The sequence below is a fragment of the Dendropsophus ebraccatus genome, chromosome 5 (genome assembly GCF_027789765.1).
Source record: "Dendropsophus ebraccatus isolate aDenEbr1 chromosome 5, aDenEbr1.pat, whole genome shotgun sequence".
Classification (NCBI taxonomy): Eukaryota; Metazoa; Chordata; class Amphibia; order Anura; family Hylidae; genus Dendropsophus; species Dendropsophus ebraccatus.
In genome coordinates, this window is record NC_091458.1 from 161,386,578 (window position 1) to 161,403,349 (window position 16,772).

Consider the following 16,772-nt stretch of genomic DNA (forward strand, 5'->3'; position numbering starts at 1 on the left):
CTGTGGAGCCGGCTAATCTACGTGACAGGGGAGGACCAACTCCTGCTGAGTGATGGGAAATTCACTATGAAATGGCTAAATACTGGATCTATTCAGGACCTGACCACTAGGGGCCGAGAAGGTTCCCAGCTATGGGAAATAGCTGCTATAGAGCCGGCTGGGGAAAGCAGGTAACAAGGAGCATGTGGCTGCAGGGGGTATATAGGACTACAGAGGGCATTGTACAGGGGGCACACCTGGCTACAAAGGGTATTGTATCCGATTACAGGGGGCATATACAACTACAAAGGGTATTGTATCTGACTATAGGGGGAATAAATAACTACAGAGTATTGTACCTGAATAGAGGGGGCATTATTATTGGGGAAGGTGGTAATAATGGCTACAGGGCTACTTCAGCAATTTTATAGTTACATTGTTATCAGGGTCTCTGATCTGCGAGAATCAGCTGACAGAGATGTTACACGTAGTCTTCGGCAGCAATGTGATCTTCACCTCATCTAGACAAATGTTTATAATTGTATCTTTGAGGGTACTCGACTAGAACATCTGATCACCTGGGGGTACTCGACTAGAACATCTGATCACCTGGGGGAACTCGACTGGAACATCTGATCACCTGGGGGAACTCGACTGGAACATCTGATCACCTGGGGGTACTCCGCTTGAATAGGTTAAGAAACACTGTTCCCTTACGTCCCACAGTGGCACAATAATGGGGTATTCTTTCCCTTGTGAGCTTGGCAGGACAAAAGAATTTTTAATAGTAAACCAATTAAACAATAGAAAGACACCCCCCTTCCCAGGAGTATATAGGGTGAACTGCCCTCAACCACAGTGATTTTTTTTTTGTCCTTTGAGTATGGCAGGACTCTCCCTGGGAGATTCCTTCCTAGAGAATTGGTTTATATTCACGTAGCCTGTTGTTTTTTTCTACAGATCTGGTCTTGCTGTTTCCAGATGCCTTGCTGCAGAGCGCGGTCAGGAGATCATTGGGCCTTTAACATAGTGCAACTGTGTCCGGACCGGAAGTTAGGGCACACAACTTCCGGTCGGGTGGTATGCTGTTTGCGCCCAACTGCCTCAGAACCGGAAATAGGTTAGCATAGCCCCATTCTGCGTTAACTCTGCAGTATTTTTTTCAAGGCTTACCCTTGGTACTAATAAAGCTGTGCAACATGATTTTTTTCATGTCTTCCGGACCAGGGGGTCTTTGTACACCACGGGCCCGGAAGTGGGCGGAGCTTAAGCTGGCAGCTAGAGCTATGACTCTATCTACTGCAGCTTGAAAGGCTTTATGGATGCGACCCTGGTCAGCGGATGTCTCTTTAAAGTACAGTATATGTAATATGAAGTTCTCACCAGGGAGCTTGTTTGGGTCAGAACTTGACTCTCTTATGGAAGACCTGTCTGACCGCAAGGGTAAATCTTTGCCTTAAAGTCGTAGCTTCTTTCGTAGGAGACAAAACAGGTACCCCCAGAGAGGAAGACAAACCGCTTTCATGGTATGGGTAGAGGTGCAGGCAGCTCAAGAAGAGGTGGTACCAAAGGACAGAAGTCCTCTCCAAAAAAAGGACTTCTGACGCCAACCCTCTTCTAGTAGGGGGTCACCTCTCTCAATTCCTTCCAACATGGGAGAAGGCAATAAAAGATTCATGAGTCCTCAACAAAATCGAGAGGTTATTACTTGCCACTTAATCCTCTACCCCCTTAGTATCCTCTCGTCTTCCTCCAGACAAACAGACAGTACTGGAGAGATCCATTTTCGAGCTAATAGTTATCAGCTGTGGAGACAATACCAGAAGAAGAACTAGGGCTGGGAGTTTACTCTCCAGTTTTTCTAGTACCCAAACCCTCCAAGTGGAGATTGATCATAGATTTGCGTTTGCTCAATTGCTATATTTCCAAAGCAAGATTTTGAATGGAAACAATAAGGTCGGTCAAGATGATTCTTCAAGAAGGGGACTTGATGACATCCTTGGACCTCAATGATGAATCTTTCCATATTACAATATTTGCAGGTCACAAAATTTTTAAGGATTGCGGTCTACCTCTGAAGCCAATTGAAACATCTTCAATTCAAGGACCTCCCCTTCAGGATAACATCTGCCCCCTTTGTTTTTACAAAGGTTGTGGCTTCAGTGCAAGCCATAAACATTGTACCTTATCTGGACGATCGGCTCCTGTTAGCCAGATCAAAAGATCTCCTAAATCAGCATGTCTGTGTCGCTCTAGAACCTCTAGATTCTTTGAGTTGGCTTGTAAATCAAGAAAAGTCCAATCTCAGCCCATCTACCACAAAGAGCTATCTAGGGTTTGTCATAGACGCTCTACGCATGAGACTCTTCCTGACAGAAGAGAGGAAAGCCAGAATCCAAAACAGCGCAAGATTTCTGAGGATACCTCGTCGAGTCTTTGTCAGGACACTGAGTTATTTAGGCCTGCTATCATCAGCAGGAGAAGCCGTACTATGGGCTCTATGGCATCTGAGACCACTCCAGATGGAGGTGCTTCACGTATTGAAAAGGAGGTGTACAGACCTAGACAGAAAGATCATTCTTTCTGTCAAGTCAAGAAGATCTCTAACTTTGTGGCTACAATTTCAAGATGGTGCCAGTCTCCTAGAGCCAAGATGGAACCTCCTAACCACCGATGCTTCAGGGTCAGGATGGGGAGCACATTTAAGAGACAAAAAAGTCTCCGGAGTATGGTCAAGCTCAGAAAGAATCCTCTTTAAACGAGAGAGTGTTAAAAGCCATCTACAAGGCTCTTCTTCATTTTTCTCCTCTCCTCCAGGGGCAAGCAGTCAAAGTGATAACGGACAACATGGCTGCAGTTTATAATATAAACAAACAAGGAGGCATTCGCTCTCCAGCCCTGTTGATAGATATAGAAAGGATCCTCTCTTCAGAAGAGAATTCGCTAACGAGGATAGCTGCCGTCTATGTGAAGGAAACATAGATTGTCCTCGCGGACAGACTCAGCAGGAATCTCTCCATACCTGAGGAGTGGACACTCAATTCAACAATATTCAATCAACTAGTGGTTCAGTGGGGATTGCCAGAAATAGATCTGATGGCAACACACAAGAACGCCAGAGTACCCAGGTTCTGTTTCCTCTATCCAGAGGACAATCCAGAGATAGTAGATGCCATGACCTTCACATGGAACTTCAATCTGGCATATATATTTCAACCAACTGCAATGATACCACGAGTCTTGGTGAAGATAAGACAGGATCAGCTGTCAGTAATAGCAGTAATTCCGTTCTGGCTGAAGACATCCTGGTTTGCCCATCTCATGATCATGAGTCGGGGCACATATTGGAGACTTCCACCTGTGTGGAATCTGGTGTCTCAGGGCACGCAGCTCTGCCAGAATCTGGGGTCCCTGAATCTGATGGCATAGAGATTGACCGCCCCCTATAAAGAACCATTGGTTTCTCTGAAAGGGTTTTGGTGACATTGTCTCACTCTAGAAGTGAAGCCACCAGTCACATGAGCGAGTCAGGAGACTGTTCCAAAATTGGTGCACCCCTAAGAACATAGACCCTAGTGCTCCTTTCGGTGCCGCAGATCCTAAACTTCCTCCAAGATGGATATGATAATGGATTGACACAAAGTACATTGAAGGTTCAACTGGTGGCTATGTCTGCGTTCTTTCATAAAAGGCTTCTCCAAATCCAGGGGATTAAAGATTTCATCAAGACCAAACCCCAAGGGGTTAACCAGCGCTACAAAAACATGGCCACTTTCTTCCACAGACAGCCCCACTCTTGTCTCCAGCTTGGGCGGGGTTTTGCTGCTCAGTTCCATTGAAGTGAATGGAGCTTAATTGCAAACCGCATCTGAACTGGAGACAAGAGTCGTGTTGTCTCTGAAAGAAAGTTGCCATGTTTTTGTAGCGCTGGATAACCCCTTTAAGACCCAGGATTTGTAGGCTGGTTAATCCCTGGAATTTGTCGCTCATCCTCAAAGCCTTAGGTTCTGCTCCTTTTGAACCCCTAGAGTCTATATCACTCAAACTTCTATCTATGCAGATTGTATTTTTGCTGGCTATTACTTTAGCAAAAAGAATTGGAGAGCTTCAAGCCTTTTCTGCAAAGGAACCATATACTACCTTTATGGACGATAAAGTATTGCTAAGATATCTACCATCCTTTTCTTCCAAATATCCTTTTTCAAATATGAATCAGATGATGTCAATTCCTTTCATCTCACCTGAAGATCCATTGTTGGAGAGTCTGGATGTTGTCAGATGTTTGAAAACTTACATTCAGAGAACTGAAGAATTCAGGAAAGTGGAGAACTTATTTGTCTCCTTTGCAGGGAAGATGAAGGGTGCAAATGTATCCAACCCACTATTTTCAGGTGGATTTCAGAATATATTAACTTTTGTTACTCCACTCAAGGTCAAAAGCCTCCAGAATTTACCAACACCCATACAAGGGCTGTGTCTACTTCGTGGGTGGAGAAGGCTTTGATACCCCTGGACCAGATTTGTTTGTGAGCCTCTTGGTCTATGCCATGTTCGTTTCGCATTATAAAATTTCTAGTTTAACATCCTCCACCACGCCCTTTGCTAGATCCGTGTTATCATCAGCAGTGTGTGAGGCTCTCCGATAGGGGGTTGTTACGTGCTAAATCCCCATTATTGTGCCACTGTGGCATGTAAGGGAAGTTAACATTCTGTATGATAATGTGTTTTCCCTTTAGTCCCCACTGCGGCACAAGCTCCCCTCCCTTGTTCTTATGTTATCTTTTATTTTTACTTGACAGTTACTCGCTGTGGTTGAGGGCAGTTCACCTTATATACTCCTGGGAGGAGGAGTGTCTTTCTCTTGTTTAATTGGTTTACTATTAAAATTCCTTAGTCCTGCCAAGCTCAAAGGGGCAAGAATACCCCATTATTGTGCCGCTGTGGGGATTAAAGGGAAAACACATTAACATACAGACTGTTAACTATATATATATATATTATATTGGACGGACAACAGAAAGGAAATATTTCATACTAATTAACCAGTTGATGTCACAGGACGAGCATGCCTGTATGGAGCAGACTCCTCATCACATAGAGCAGATTCAGGATGCTGCTAATAGCAGACATGGCGTGATCCTCTGTACCAGCTATTTAACCTCTTAAGGACATAGGACGTACCGGTACGTCCTATGTCCTCATTAGCACTTCAAAGCGGGGCCGCGCGGCGGCCCCGCTTTGAAGTGCCGCGATCCCGAGTGCCGCGTGTAGCCCGGGACCGCCGCTATTAGCGGGCACGGTCCGATCGCCGTGCCCGCTAATTAGCTAATCGGAGGCAGCTGTCAAAGTTGACAGCTGCCTCCGATTACCGGAGGCAACGTTTCCCTGGTGTCTAGTGGGGGAGATCGCTCCTCCGGGACCTTGTCCCGGAGGAGCGATCTCCGTTACTGATGCCGGCCGGGGACGCGTCCAAGATGGCGCCGTCCTCGGCTCGGCACTCGTTTGTTTCCGGCTGCAGCAGCCGAAAGCAAACGAGTGCCGATCTCATGAATCTCTGCAGCATATCTATGCTGCAGAGATCTCTATGAGAGATCAAAGTGTATATACTAGAAGTCCCCCAGGGGGAATAACCCTAACCCCAGGGGGAATAACCCTAACCCCAGGGGGAATAACCCTAACCCCAGGGGGGCTTCTAGTATATGTGTAAAAAAAAAAAAAAAAACGTGTTGTTAATAGTAAAAAGCCCCCTCCCCTAATAAAAGTCTGAATCACCCCCCTTTTCCCAGGTTTTAAATAAAAGTAAACAAATAAATAAATAAACATGTTTGGTATCGCCGCGTGCGTAATCGCCCGAACTATTAATTAATCACATTCCTGATCTCGTACGGTAAACGGCGTCAGCGCAAAAAAATCCCAAAGTGCAAAATTGCGCATTTTTGGTCGCATCAAATCCAGAAAAAATGTAATAAAAAGCGATCAAAAAGTCGTATATGCGCAATCAAGGTACCGATAGAAAGATCACATCATGGCGCAAAAAATGACACCTCGCACAGCCCCATAGACCAAAGGATAAAAGCGCTATAAGCCTGGGAATGGAGCGATTTTAAGGAATGTATATTGTTAACAACGGTTTGAATTTTTTACAGGCCATCAGATACAATATAATTATACATGTTATATATCGTTTTAATCGTAACGACTTGAGGAACATGCATAACAAGTCAGTTTTACCCCAGGGCGAATGGCGTAAAAACACATTTCCCCCAAATAAAAGAAATGCGTTTTTTTTTTCAATTTCACCACACTTTGAATTTTTTTCTGGTTTCGCAGTGTACTTTATGCAAAAATTCAGCCTGTAATTGCAAAGTACAATTAGTGACGCAAGAAATAAGGGGTCATGTGGGTTTCTAGGTGGAAAAATGCAAGTGCTATGACCTTTTAAACACAAGGAGGAAAAACCGAAAACGTAAAAACGAAAATAGGCCATGTCCTTAAAGGGTTAAAGGAGAAGTCCGGCGAAAAACAGGAGTTACTCACCGGGTAATGATGTTTCCCAGAGTACATGACAGCACCACCAGAGAGAGGGACTCCGCCCCCAGGAACAGGAAACCTGGAGAGATAAAAGGAAAGGCCCTCCTCTCCCTCCTCAGTGAATTTCCGAGACCGAAGAGAGCCTTATTAAACAGCCATATGTCTATATATTTCATAATCAAAGAAACACCACATAACCTAACAAAAAAACACCCCCGTGAACACCTTAGTGCAGAAAAGAAGGAAAATAAAGGGTGGGAATGTGATGGTGCTGTCATGTACTCTGGGAAACATCATTACCTGGTGAGTAACTCCTGTTTTCCCTATCGACATGACAGCACCACCAGAGAGAATACCAGAGAAGAGTACTTGGGGTGGGACAACAGCTTGCAACACTTTCCTCCCAAAAGCCATATCAGAAGAAGAGGAAAGATCCAACCTATAATGTCGAGCATAACTAACTTAACAGATGCATCAATGATTGGTTCAAATGGTGCCTTCATAAGTGCATTCAGAACTATATTTAAGTCCCAAGGGGGAACTGTTTTTATAATCATAGGGCAAAGTTTAGACATAGCAGTAAAAAAATCTTATAACCTATGGATGTCTGGCTAGAGGTTGGTTATACAGAGCCCCTAGAGCTGAGACCTGAACCTTCAATCTCGCTGTTTTGAGCCCTTTTTCCAAACCCCTTTGCAAAAAATCTGCGCCAGATTGGGTTTATCAAAATCCAGTGTACTCTGCCCAACAAAATTAAAAAAGGTTTGCCAAATCCTAAAGTAAATTTTGCATGTTATAGGCTTCCTACTCTTCTGCACTGTAGTGATAACTACATTTGACAGACCTTTCCCCCTAAGGATTAACCTTTCAAGAGCCAGGCCGTCAAATGCAGCTGCTTGACCTGCGGGTGTTGTACTGGCCCCTGAAGTAGTAGGTCTGGCTGATCCGGCAGCACCCATGGATCTGTCACGGCCCAGTCTTTCAGGCAAGAGAACCAGGTTCTTCGGGGCCAGAATGGTGCAATTAAGATAACTCTGGCTCTCTCCTGCCTTATCTTTTTTAGCACCCTTAGAAGAAGAGCTGCCGGGGAAAGGCGTACATCAGGTCCCACCTCCAGCTCTGAGACAGAGCATCCACCACTAAGGGGTGATCTTCCGGGGACAGTGAGAAGAATTTCCTTACTTGTGGATTCCTTCGGGTGGCAAATAAATCTATTTCTGGCACCCCCCCATAATTGTGTAATCTTTTGAAACACCTTCGGGTTCAACTGCCACTCTCCCTGGCGAAGCTGGTTGCGGCTTAGATAGTCTGCTCGCACATTGAGGGAACCCTTTAAGTGGACTGCTGACAGACTTAAGAGATTTGTTTCTGCAAACAAAAAAATCTGGTATGAAAGACTTAACAGAGACTGGCTTCTTGTTGTTCCTTGCCTATTTATTATTGTGACTGCTGTAGAATTATCTGATAACACACGGACACTAGAATTTTGGATGTAATCTTTTGCAACATTAAGGGTTTTTAAAATGGCCACTACTTCTCTAAAGTTAGAGGATCTATCCCTGAAGGATCTATCCCAGGACCCCTGAAAATCTAACTCACCTAGATGGGCTCCCCACCTCCTAAGGCTGGCATCCGTGGTAAAAATTATGGGACAAGGATTTACCCAACTAAGACCACCTGTAGTATGCTTTCTGTCTAACCACCAGTGGAGACTCTGCAATACTTCTTGAGAAAGAGTGACCTTCCTATCCAACCCACTCGGGGAACCATCCCATAACCCCAGAAGGTATAACTGTAGGGGCCTAGAGTGTATTTGGGCCCAAGGCACAGCTGGTATGGCGTCTGTAAACAACCCAAACAGGGACATACCCTTTCTGATTGTAGTTAAAGGATTCCTTAGGATTAAAGAAATTGTAGCCTCTATTTTCTGGACTTTTTCTTCTGGAAGAAACGACTTTTGTGAAGAGGAATCTAAGACAATCCCTAGAAATTTCTTCTTTTGAGCTGGGGATAAAGAAGATTTCTCCACATTAACTATCCACCCTAGCTGTTTTATAACACCTAAAGTCCTAGATATTTTGGACTGTAGATTTTTTTCCGCATCAGCTACTAACAAAAAATCGTCCAGATAGGGAACAAACAAACCTGGACCCTCTCTCATGTGCGCTGCCATTTCCGCCACAACTTTTGTAAAAATTCTGGGCGCAATCGCTATGCCGATTGGCAATGCCTGAAACTGAGGGTGACAAAGTGAGCCATTCAAAAAAATCGCCAGTCTTAAATATTTTGGTAGTTTTTATGTATGGGTACATGCAAATAAGCGTCTTTTAAATCAATTGACGCCATGAAGCAGTCTTTGGTTAACAAATTTATTGTGGATTTTATTGTTTCCATTTTAAACCTATAGTATTTTAAAAACGTATTCAAGGGCTTCAAATTAATTATCACTCTGTACGAGCGATCTGGTTTTTGCACCAAAAAAAGCGTGGAATAAAACCCCCGTCCTTCTTCATACACCGGAACCGGGACTAACACCTTTTTGGCTATTAGAGAAATGACCTCTTTCTCCAATGTCTTTTGCTCATGTCACCCATATAGCTTCTGGTGACTACAAAACGATTAGGGGGGAGGGAAGTAAACTCAAAATCTAAGCCGTCCTTAATATATTTCAGGACTCGGGAACTTACAGAAATTTTACTCCATTCTTGAAAAAAAAACTGAAGCCTACCCTCTACTTGCTCCCCACACCTATTAGGTGGTGTTTTTTTATTTGGTTCTGATTTCTGATTAAACATAAATCCACAGGTTTTTCCCCCACCTCTTCCTTTTCCTCTGGCGTCAGAACCTCTGCCACGAAATCCACCCCTTGATTGGGGACGAAAGGACCTATAGTGTCCTGATTGAAAGGTAGAGGGAAACCCCTTTTTCTTGTCTCCTGCCTTTTCTAGGAGGTCTTCCAGGACTGAACCAAATAAATAGCTACCCTCACAGGGGATATTACAGAGTTTCGCCTTACACGTTGCATCCCCAGACCAGTTTTTTAGCCAGATTGCCCTTCTGGCCGAGTTTGACAGAGCCGCAGATCTGGCTGAAAATCTTAATGAATCTGCTGAGGCTATGAAGGCAGCAGATTTCTTTAGGCGAGATAGCGAACTCAGTGAACTTTCCACCGACTGTCCTGTTTTAATGCCTTCCTCCAACTGGTCCAGCTAAACCATCATGGATCTGGCAACGCATGTGCTCGCTATACTTGGTTTAAATGATCCTGCTGCTGCCTCCCAAGATTTTTTTAAATATCCATCAGCCTTTTTATCCATAGTATCCTTCAAGGCCCCTAGATCCTCAAAAGGGAGTGAGGCTTTTTTGGATACTTTTGCTATCGCAACGTCTATTTTAGGGGGGTGGTCCCAACCCGGGTTCTCTGTATCCTCAAAAGGATATTTCCTTTCAACGGCCCTTGGGATAAATCCCTTACGATCCGGCTTAGCCCATTCTCTCTTAATGAGAGCGGATATACTTTTATGGACTGGGAATACCCACCTTTTCTTACAGTCCAAGCCGCTGAACATTATGTCCTGCACTGATCTTTGCTTTTTTTGTTCTTCTAACTTCATGGTTGAGCGAACATCTTTTACCAGAGTGTCCACATTTTCCAGGGCAAATAATGATCTCCCTGTGGACACATCTTCTGAAGCCTCAGAAGCCTCAGATCCATCTCTATTCACTACTTCCTCCTCTGGATCTTGTTGAGAATCAAGCACTAATGGTTGTGGCTCACTCGGTGACTCAGCCACAGAAGTAGAAGCAGAGGAGGATGCGGGAGGTAGATGCTTAAGGAATTTATTAAGCACTTCCTTAATTAAATCTCTAAAATAAAAGAGGAAAATATTTCCCCTTTACCGAGTTGAACACATAAACCGGCATAAAACAGAACACCAACAACATTGCTCACTTCATAGATGATAGGAAAGAGGACATATTTGGAGTTTCAGCTGCTACCAACTTGGCAATACAAGCTTCACATGTGGACTGCTCAGACTCTGAAGTAAGTTTCCCCCTGCAAATCCTGCATTCTCTTTTGGCTTTCTTTACAGACTTCCTGCTCTCCTCCTCCTATACAAAGCATACATTGCGTCAGTAACAGACTATACATGGAGTATCTCACCCAGCCTGTCGATGCCTTCGCCGGTTACCCTGGATTTGCCCGAAGAGCCTGCGTCCTTCCTCTCGCTGCCGCTCATGGTGCCTCGTGCTCTCGGACGGTGCCGGCCCTCTCCCCACCGCACAGTCAGAGCACGCTTGCGACTCCTCACTGAATAGCGCTCGGCGTGACGTTGATTCCGGCGTGCGGCGTCGCTTTCGGGTCCCGCCGCCAGACCGGAAGACAGCCGCTCGCCCTGCAGGTGTTTGTCGTACGCTGCGCACGTAGATTCCGGCCTGGCCGACTCACCGAAAATCCTGCCTGGTAAGTCGTTTGCAGGGAAAGGGTCTAAGACCGACCTACGGTCCGTCTGAACTCCCCCTCGGCCTGACAGTGCCCCAGGGAATAGGGAGAGCTCCGGCAACTTAGGCTTGCTTGCTTGCTCCAGGCTTCCCACAGGAACAGGAAACCACTGAGGAGGGAGAGGAGGGCCTTTCCTTTTATCTCTCCAGGTTTCCTGTTCCTGGGGGCGGAGTCTCTCTCTCTGGTGGTGCTGTCATGTCGATAGGGAAATTTTTATTAAATTATTGTATTGCCCCCCAAAAGTTATACAAATCACCAATATAGATTTATTACAGGAAAAGCTTATAAAGTGTTTTTCCCTGCACTTACTACTGCATCAAGGCTTCACTTTCTGGATAACATTTTGATGTCACTTCCTGGATAACACGGTGATGTCACGCCCCTATTCCCAGAGCTGTGCGGCTGTGGCTGCTGGAGAGGATGATGGCAGGGGGACAATCAGGTACACAGGGCACTGGAGGGACACTAAGCATCCCCCTGCCATCATCCTCTCCAGCAGCCACAGCCCGCACAGCTCTGGGAGTCTGCAGGGAGACTTGTCTTGGCAGTGACAACCTGCTCAGCCCCTTCTTAGTCAGTAATTGGCTGAGCAGGCTGTCACTGCCAAGACTAGTGTCTCACCGCAGGAGGACCTTGTGTGGGGAGGTGGTCAGGTAAGAATAGACTATTTTCTATAAAAGTGCAGATAGATAGATATAAAAGTGCATATATATATATATATATATATATATATATATAAATAAAGTTAAAGGGCTGGAGTACCCTTTTAAGAGGTTCTATGGAGGAAAAGAGTAGGTGGCAACAAATAAACAGATAGGACCTGCCAACATTTTGTGAAAGTTCCCAGGTATGTGGCAGTGCACTGACTGAGCGGGGTAGTTTCTGCAAGGAGAATGCGTCTCAGTGACTAGAAAATAACTAAGAAGTTTACCAGGAGCCGAAGCAGGTGAGGATCGATTTTATTTTTACCCTAGCCAAATCCCTAGATAATCCCTTTAAGAGTCATACATTCGGCTGTATTTTACTGACCATAGATTAAAAACAAAAATTACAGTAAAAAATATAAATTTATTTTACAGTGCTTCACATCCGACCCGCTACATGGTGGAAAACATGAAAACATCCTGAATATTTATACAGCTGAGCACAGAATAGCAATGTCTTGCCTGGATATCTCCAATCTAATGCACTTCTATGATGGAGCTGGACACCTTATTTTCAGCTTTTTTCCAGAGTCACTTTTCATTGCAACGTTACTAATTTGCCTGTGTAAATACATGACATCCCGTACATGAAAAATATATACAGGTAAAAGGTTTTAAAAAATTATTAACAGATTGTGGCAAATGGAATTTAAAGTGAATGTACCATCAGGTGCTGCTCTTTGGAGAAGAATCAATAGAGGGGCAGGGGTTTCCTCCGACTCGGGCGGGTGGTCTCACCTCCAATGCTCGGTAGTAGACTGGCGCATCGTTCATGTGTAACACAAGCAAATGTACCAGATAGAACGTTCCCTTTAACTGAAGTAATAGCTTTCACAACTATTATTTTAAAAACAAACCTGGGTCATAAGTTCTGCTAAAGATTAAGACTAGAGATGACACAACGAGCAGCTTGAGTCCGATCGTGCGGCATCGAATACCGGTGGCGGAAGAAGTTGGATGCAGTCCGGGAACATGGATACAGCCCGTCTTCTCAGTCTGTCAGTACAAATATGTACTAGTACTTGTGATATTGTTGATACAGCATCATCCGCTAGAAGCAAACACCAAGTACACTAAGGAAGTATTCAGAGTGTTAACATCACACAATCACAGTGGATCTTTAATACCATCCGCTAGCTAATATACAGAACAAGGATCACTTGGGAGGTAAAGAAGCAAGTACATGTCATGCTGACCTACGAAAGGCAGCTGTACCTGAATGTTCAGCATATGGGTAGTATCTTATAGTACACGTAGTACCTTGTGGCACCATTAAGTGCTGTTTCTTTCGACTGCATCTCATAGGTTTTTCTTTTCTTTTTTTTTCCACAATATTTTATTGTACTTTTTCAAAAACCTCTCTCCTAGGTTTTTCCAGCTTTGCTCCATGTTTACGAGTATGAAGCAAATGATATAGGCAATGCAGAGATACATTGCAGGAAGGACATAGGCTTCATGTACTCTGAACAGCAGGATTTTTTTTGCATATCCCCACACAGTATCATTAATATAACATATAGTAATAGTAGTTATTTAACAGCAAAAATAATCATTAAAGAGACATGTCCAAAGTTATGACTGGTCGGGGTCTGGGTGTACAGTGCCCATCGATCTCTAGAACATGCCGGGGGAAGCAACTGGCTCAGCACTTCTCTCCCTGCCTCTATAGACTTCCTATAGTGTCCGTCTCCTACAGCGAGATGAGAAGAGCAGCACCGGGCTATCAGTGTGGGGCTGAACAACCAGTCCATGACCAATCACATGTTTTGTTAAATGACAGCAACCCTTTAGGTCACAGCGGTTCCTGGTGCCATCACTCTGTCTCTCTTCATGTCCCTCCCATCTGCCTCCTCCCCGTCATATCTACATCAGTGACGAGCTGAAGGGAAAGTCTTCACACTCCGGTGACACTTATGTTAATGATATCAATGATGGTATTTTCAACTTGATGACAGAGTTGTACATCTGGATCCAAACTCTCCAGATCCTTTGTTGCAGCAACCGGAAGTGGGAAAAGGTTAAATGCACTGGAGAGTTCCTTTGGTTTCTCTTTAAGTTGCTGCAATCCTATTGAGAAGAAGAACAGATTAATATTGCAACAGACATACTAAATAGGCGTCGTGGTGCGGATCATCCCTCTAACATTTGTGCATTTGCCATCTGTATTTAGTGCATCTCCTGCAACTGCACTGAACACCCCATTCCATCATTATGAGATATATATGTATATAAATAACTCATCTTGTACTTATACCAAGAACCTAACAGTACTATATCTCAGAGCTACGTCCACATGAAATCCATATGCCACACTTTTTACAATTTAAGCCACCATATTCCTTTACTTGGATCAACCAAATCTGTTAGACACATCTGCTCAGTCTCTGTCGCCAACAATGAACTTACGTGTAATAATTGGGTCAACATCTCTGGTCTGAGTAGCCACATTGGATGCACAGACCTGCCCAATCTGTATGAGGAGTGACATGACGTCTTCATATAATGGAGGAAACGCTTGGCAGAACGGTACCAAGCAGGGCAATGTTGGCATAAAAAATACAAATCGCTTGGCTTGAGTCAACACTGCAAGATATTAAGATACAAAGAAATATTATAGCAAATAGTAAGTCATGGCTGAATATTAAAAAAAACTAAGTAAATAATATCTACGTTTCATCCAAGCATGACATGAAGCTAAGCTTCTCTTTGGTACATTAAATGGGTTGTGCCCTTTTCAACACGCTCTGCCACTTCCCAATCTCACTTCAAGGTTCGGGGGAGCGAGGAGAGGACGGAGCGGTGATCGGCTCAGGACAGCTGTGTCTCCCCCGGACATTACACTCAGAGACAATCCAAGCCCTGTAGACATGTGGGATGTCCGAGGGAAATAAAAGTAGTAAAATCATACTTGCCAGGTCCTGACTACCAGACCAGTCACTGCCCGGCCACCACTCTCATAGCTGAGAGCGGTGGTCGGGATCCTAGGCTAATGCAATGTATTTGCAGATTTTCTTTTTTTTTTTTGCATTTCATATCACTTAACAAAAGTTTAGGTGATGGGAATGGCGTATCAAAGTGAAAAATCTTGACGGATTAAAATTTTTCTCTGTACACAGGAGAAAACAAAATGGCCTTGTGTTACTGGGTTGTACAACAGAAGTTGCCAAAAATGACCCCCCTCCCCACACTCAGCAGCTACAGGTGGAAGCTGCACCGCACAGACATCCTGCTCTGCCTGCCCCCTACACTACGGTGGTCCGTGCATGTCACTTCTTTGGGCGGACTGTGGACTCAGGGCCTATGCTTAATATTTTCGCCCAAATTCCATAGTGTGAACGTAACCTTATACTGAAAGCTCTGCTCTGTTTTAACCACTTGCTCCTGTATTTGGACAAGAAAGCTGAAAATTAGCAGCCAGTCAGCAGAGAGCTCGTAGTACTAGGGATAGTAATAAAAGTATTATATGCAGAGTGAATGCGAAGAGCGGGCAGAGCAGGAGGTCTGTGTGCTGAAGCTTCAGCCTGTGGAGCACAGACAACATGATGGAAGAGGAGGGCCATAGGCTGGCTATTCTGGCCACTTACAGCTCAATTTCAGCTTTTGTAGATAGAGAAAGAACACTACCTGTAAGGAGAGTCCCCATTACATTTATAGCCAGACGAGCCATACTGAGAGATTTGGGTAACGCATACTGGATACACAAGTGTGAGAGAAGCTGGATGGCGAATATCTGCAATAGTAAAAAGAAGTTAGTAATGGACCCGATATGGGACCAAATGTGTATAACTACTATACATATATAGAGGTACACTACTGCCGGACTATTATATACATTCTATTACAGGAACTACTATTGGTGGACTCTTTAATAAATAGCAAACACGTACAAATGTGTCTGTGCAGATATATATGGGTAAATATGTGTCTGTGCAGAATATATTATATATATATATATATATATATATATATATACACACACACACACACACACATACATATATATGTGTGTGTGTGTATTATGTATGTGCAGATAGGTCTGTTTGCACAATTTATTTTATTTGCATGTGTTTTGTTGCAGTAGCTTAGAGGTTGGAGAGAATCTACATTCATTGGGCATTACAATACTACAATAACCTGTTACCTGTTTCTCCAGTTCTGGCTGAGCTATGAGTTCTGGGATAAAATCGAGGCAGATGTGCATGGATGGGATTCCGGCAACCGTCAGAGGCAGAAGCTGACACGGGTAACCCTGGCGGAGGGGGGGGGGGGGGGAGAGAAGAGAGGACATTTAGTCTGAAATTCAATGATATTATACATACATACATATACTATAATATATATATGGTGTTATATCAGAGAGCGTTACTCACATTTACTAATACTGCTGTATTTTGTGCCTGTGTATTTGAAAACATAACATTAAGGGGACTTTGTCAGGTCCATAACAAGTAGAGAGCGGCCGACACCGGCAGATCGGTGGGAAGGAGATAAAACAGGTGATGCTTTTGTCTTTGCTGATGGCCATTTGCAAAGTTATAAAATAGCGTTTTTCCTCAGAAGCTGAAGTGCCACCGCTATCTGCTCGTAGCATTGTCCTTGGAATCTGAAGTGCCGCACCTGTCTGCAGCTCTACCTGGTAGGGACCTGACAGATTCCCTTTAAGGAGGACTCCCATCCACACAGAGTTACATTTTTAGAGCTCGTCAAATTGAATTTTTTTTTTGCAAATACAAATCACCCTCTTCCCTCTCCTGATACGTCCACTCTTTTCCTCCCATTGTTGACAGCTCGTTGTCTAGGTTACCAACCACAACTTAAATATAAATGTGGAAATATTTATTAGTTGCCGTGGGAGTACCCCTTTAATAAAGTAAAATATGCGCTCCTCCTAATAGATAAAGCACGCCTGGAAACGTTTGCCTGTTTGACTTTTTGTCTAGGTCTAGGTCAGCCGGAATTTTTTTTTTTCTTTTAAGGGGTACCCAGCCGGTACCCTTTTTTCTGCAATGCCTGGGGAGGGGGTGGGTGAAAACAATTACACTCACTTACCTCCC

At 44.1% G+C, this 16,772-nt stretch overlaps 1 protein-coding gene across 1 annotated transcript in view; it reads right to left on the reverse strand.

Moving 5' to 3' along the window:
* Positions 1-11,957: 11,957 nt before the first annotated feature.
* Positions 11,958-16,772, reverse strand: part of INTS2 (integrator complex subunit 2) — a 30,039-nt gene continuing 25,224 nt past the window's right edge. The window contains exons 21-24 of the mRNA XM_069971785.1: positions 15,860-15,967; positions 15,343-15,448; positions 14,125-14,301; positions 11,958-13,785 (exon numbers count right to left, since the gene is read on the reverse strand). Coding sequence (XP_069827886.1) covers positions 13,613-13,785; positions 14,125-14,301; positions 15,343-15,448; positions 15,860-15,967 — 564 coding nt within the window. The 3' untranslated portion in view covers positions 11,958-13,612. The remainder of the gene's footprint in view (positions 13,786-14,124; positions 14,302-15,342; positions 15,449-15,859; positions 15,968-16,772) is intronic.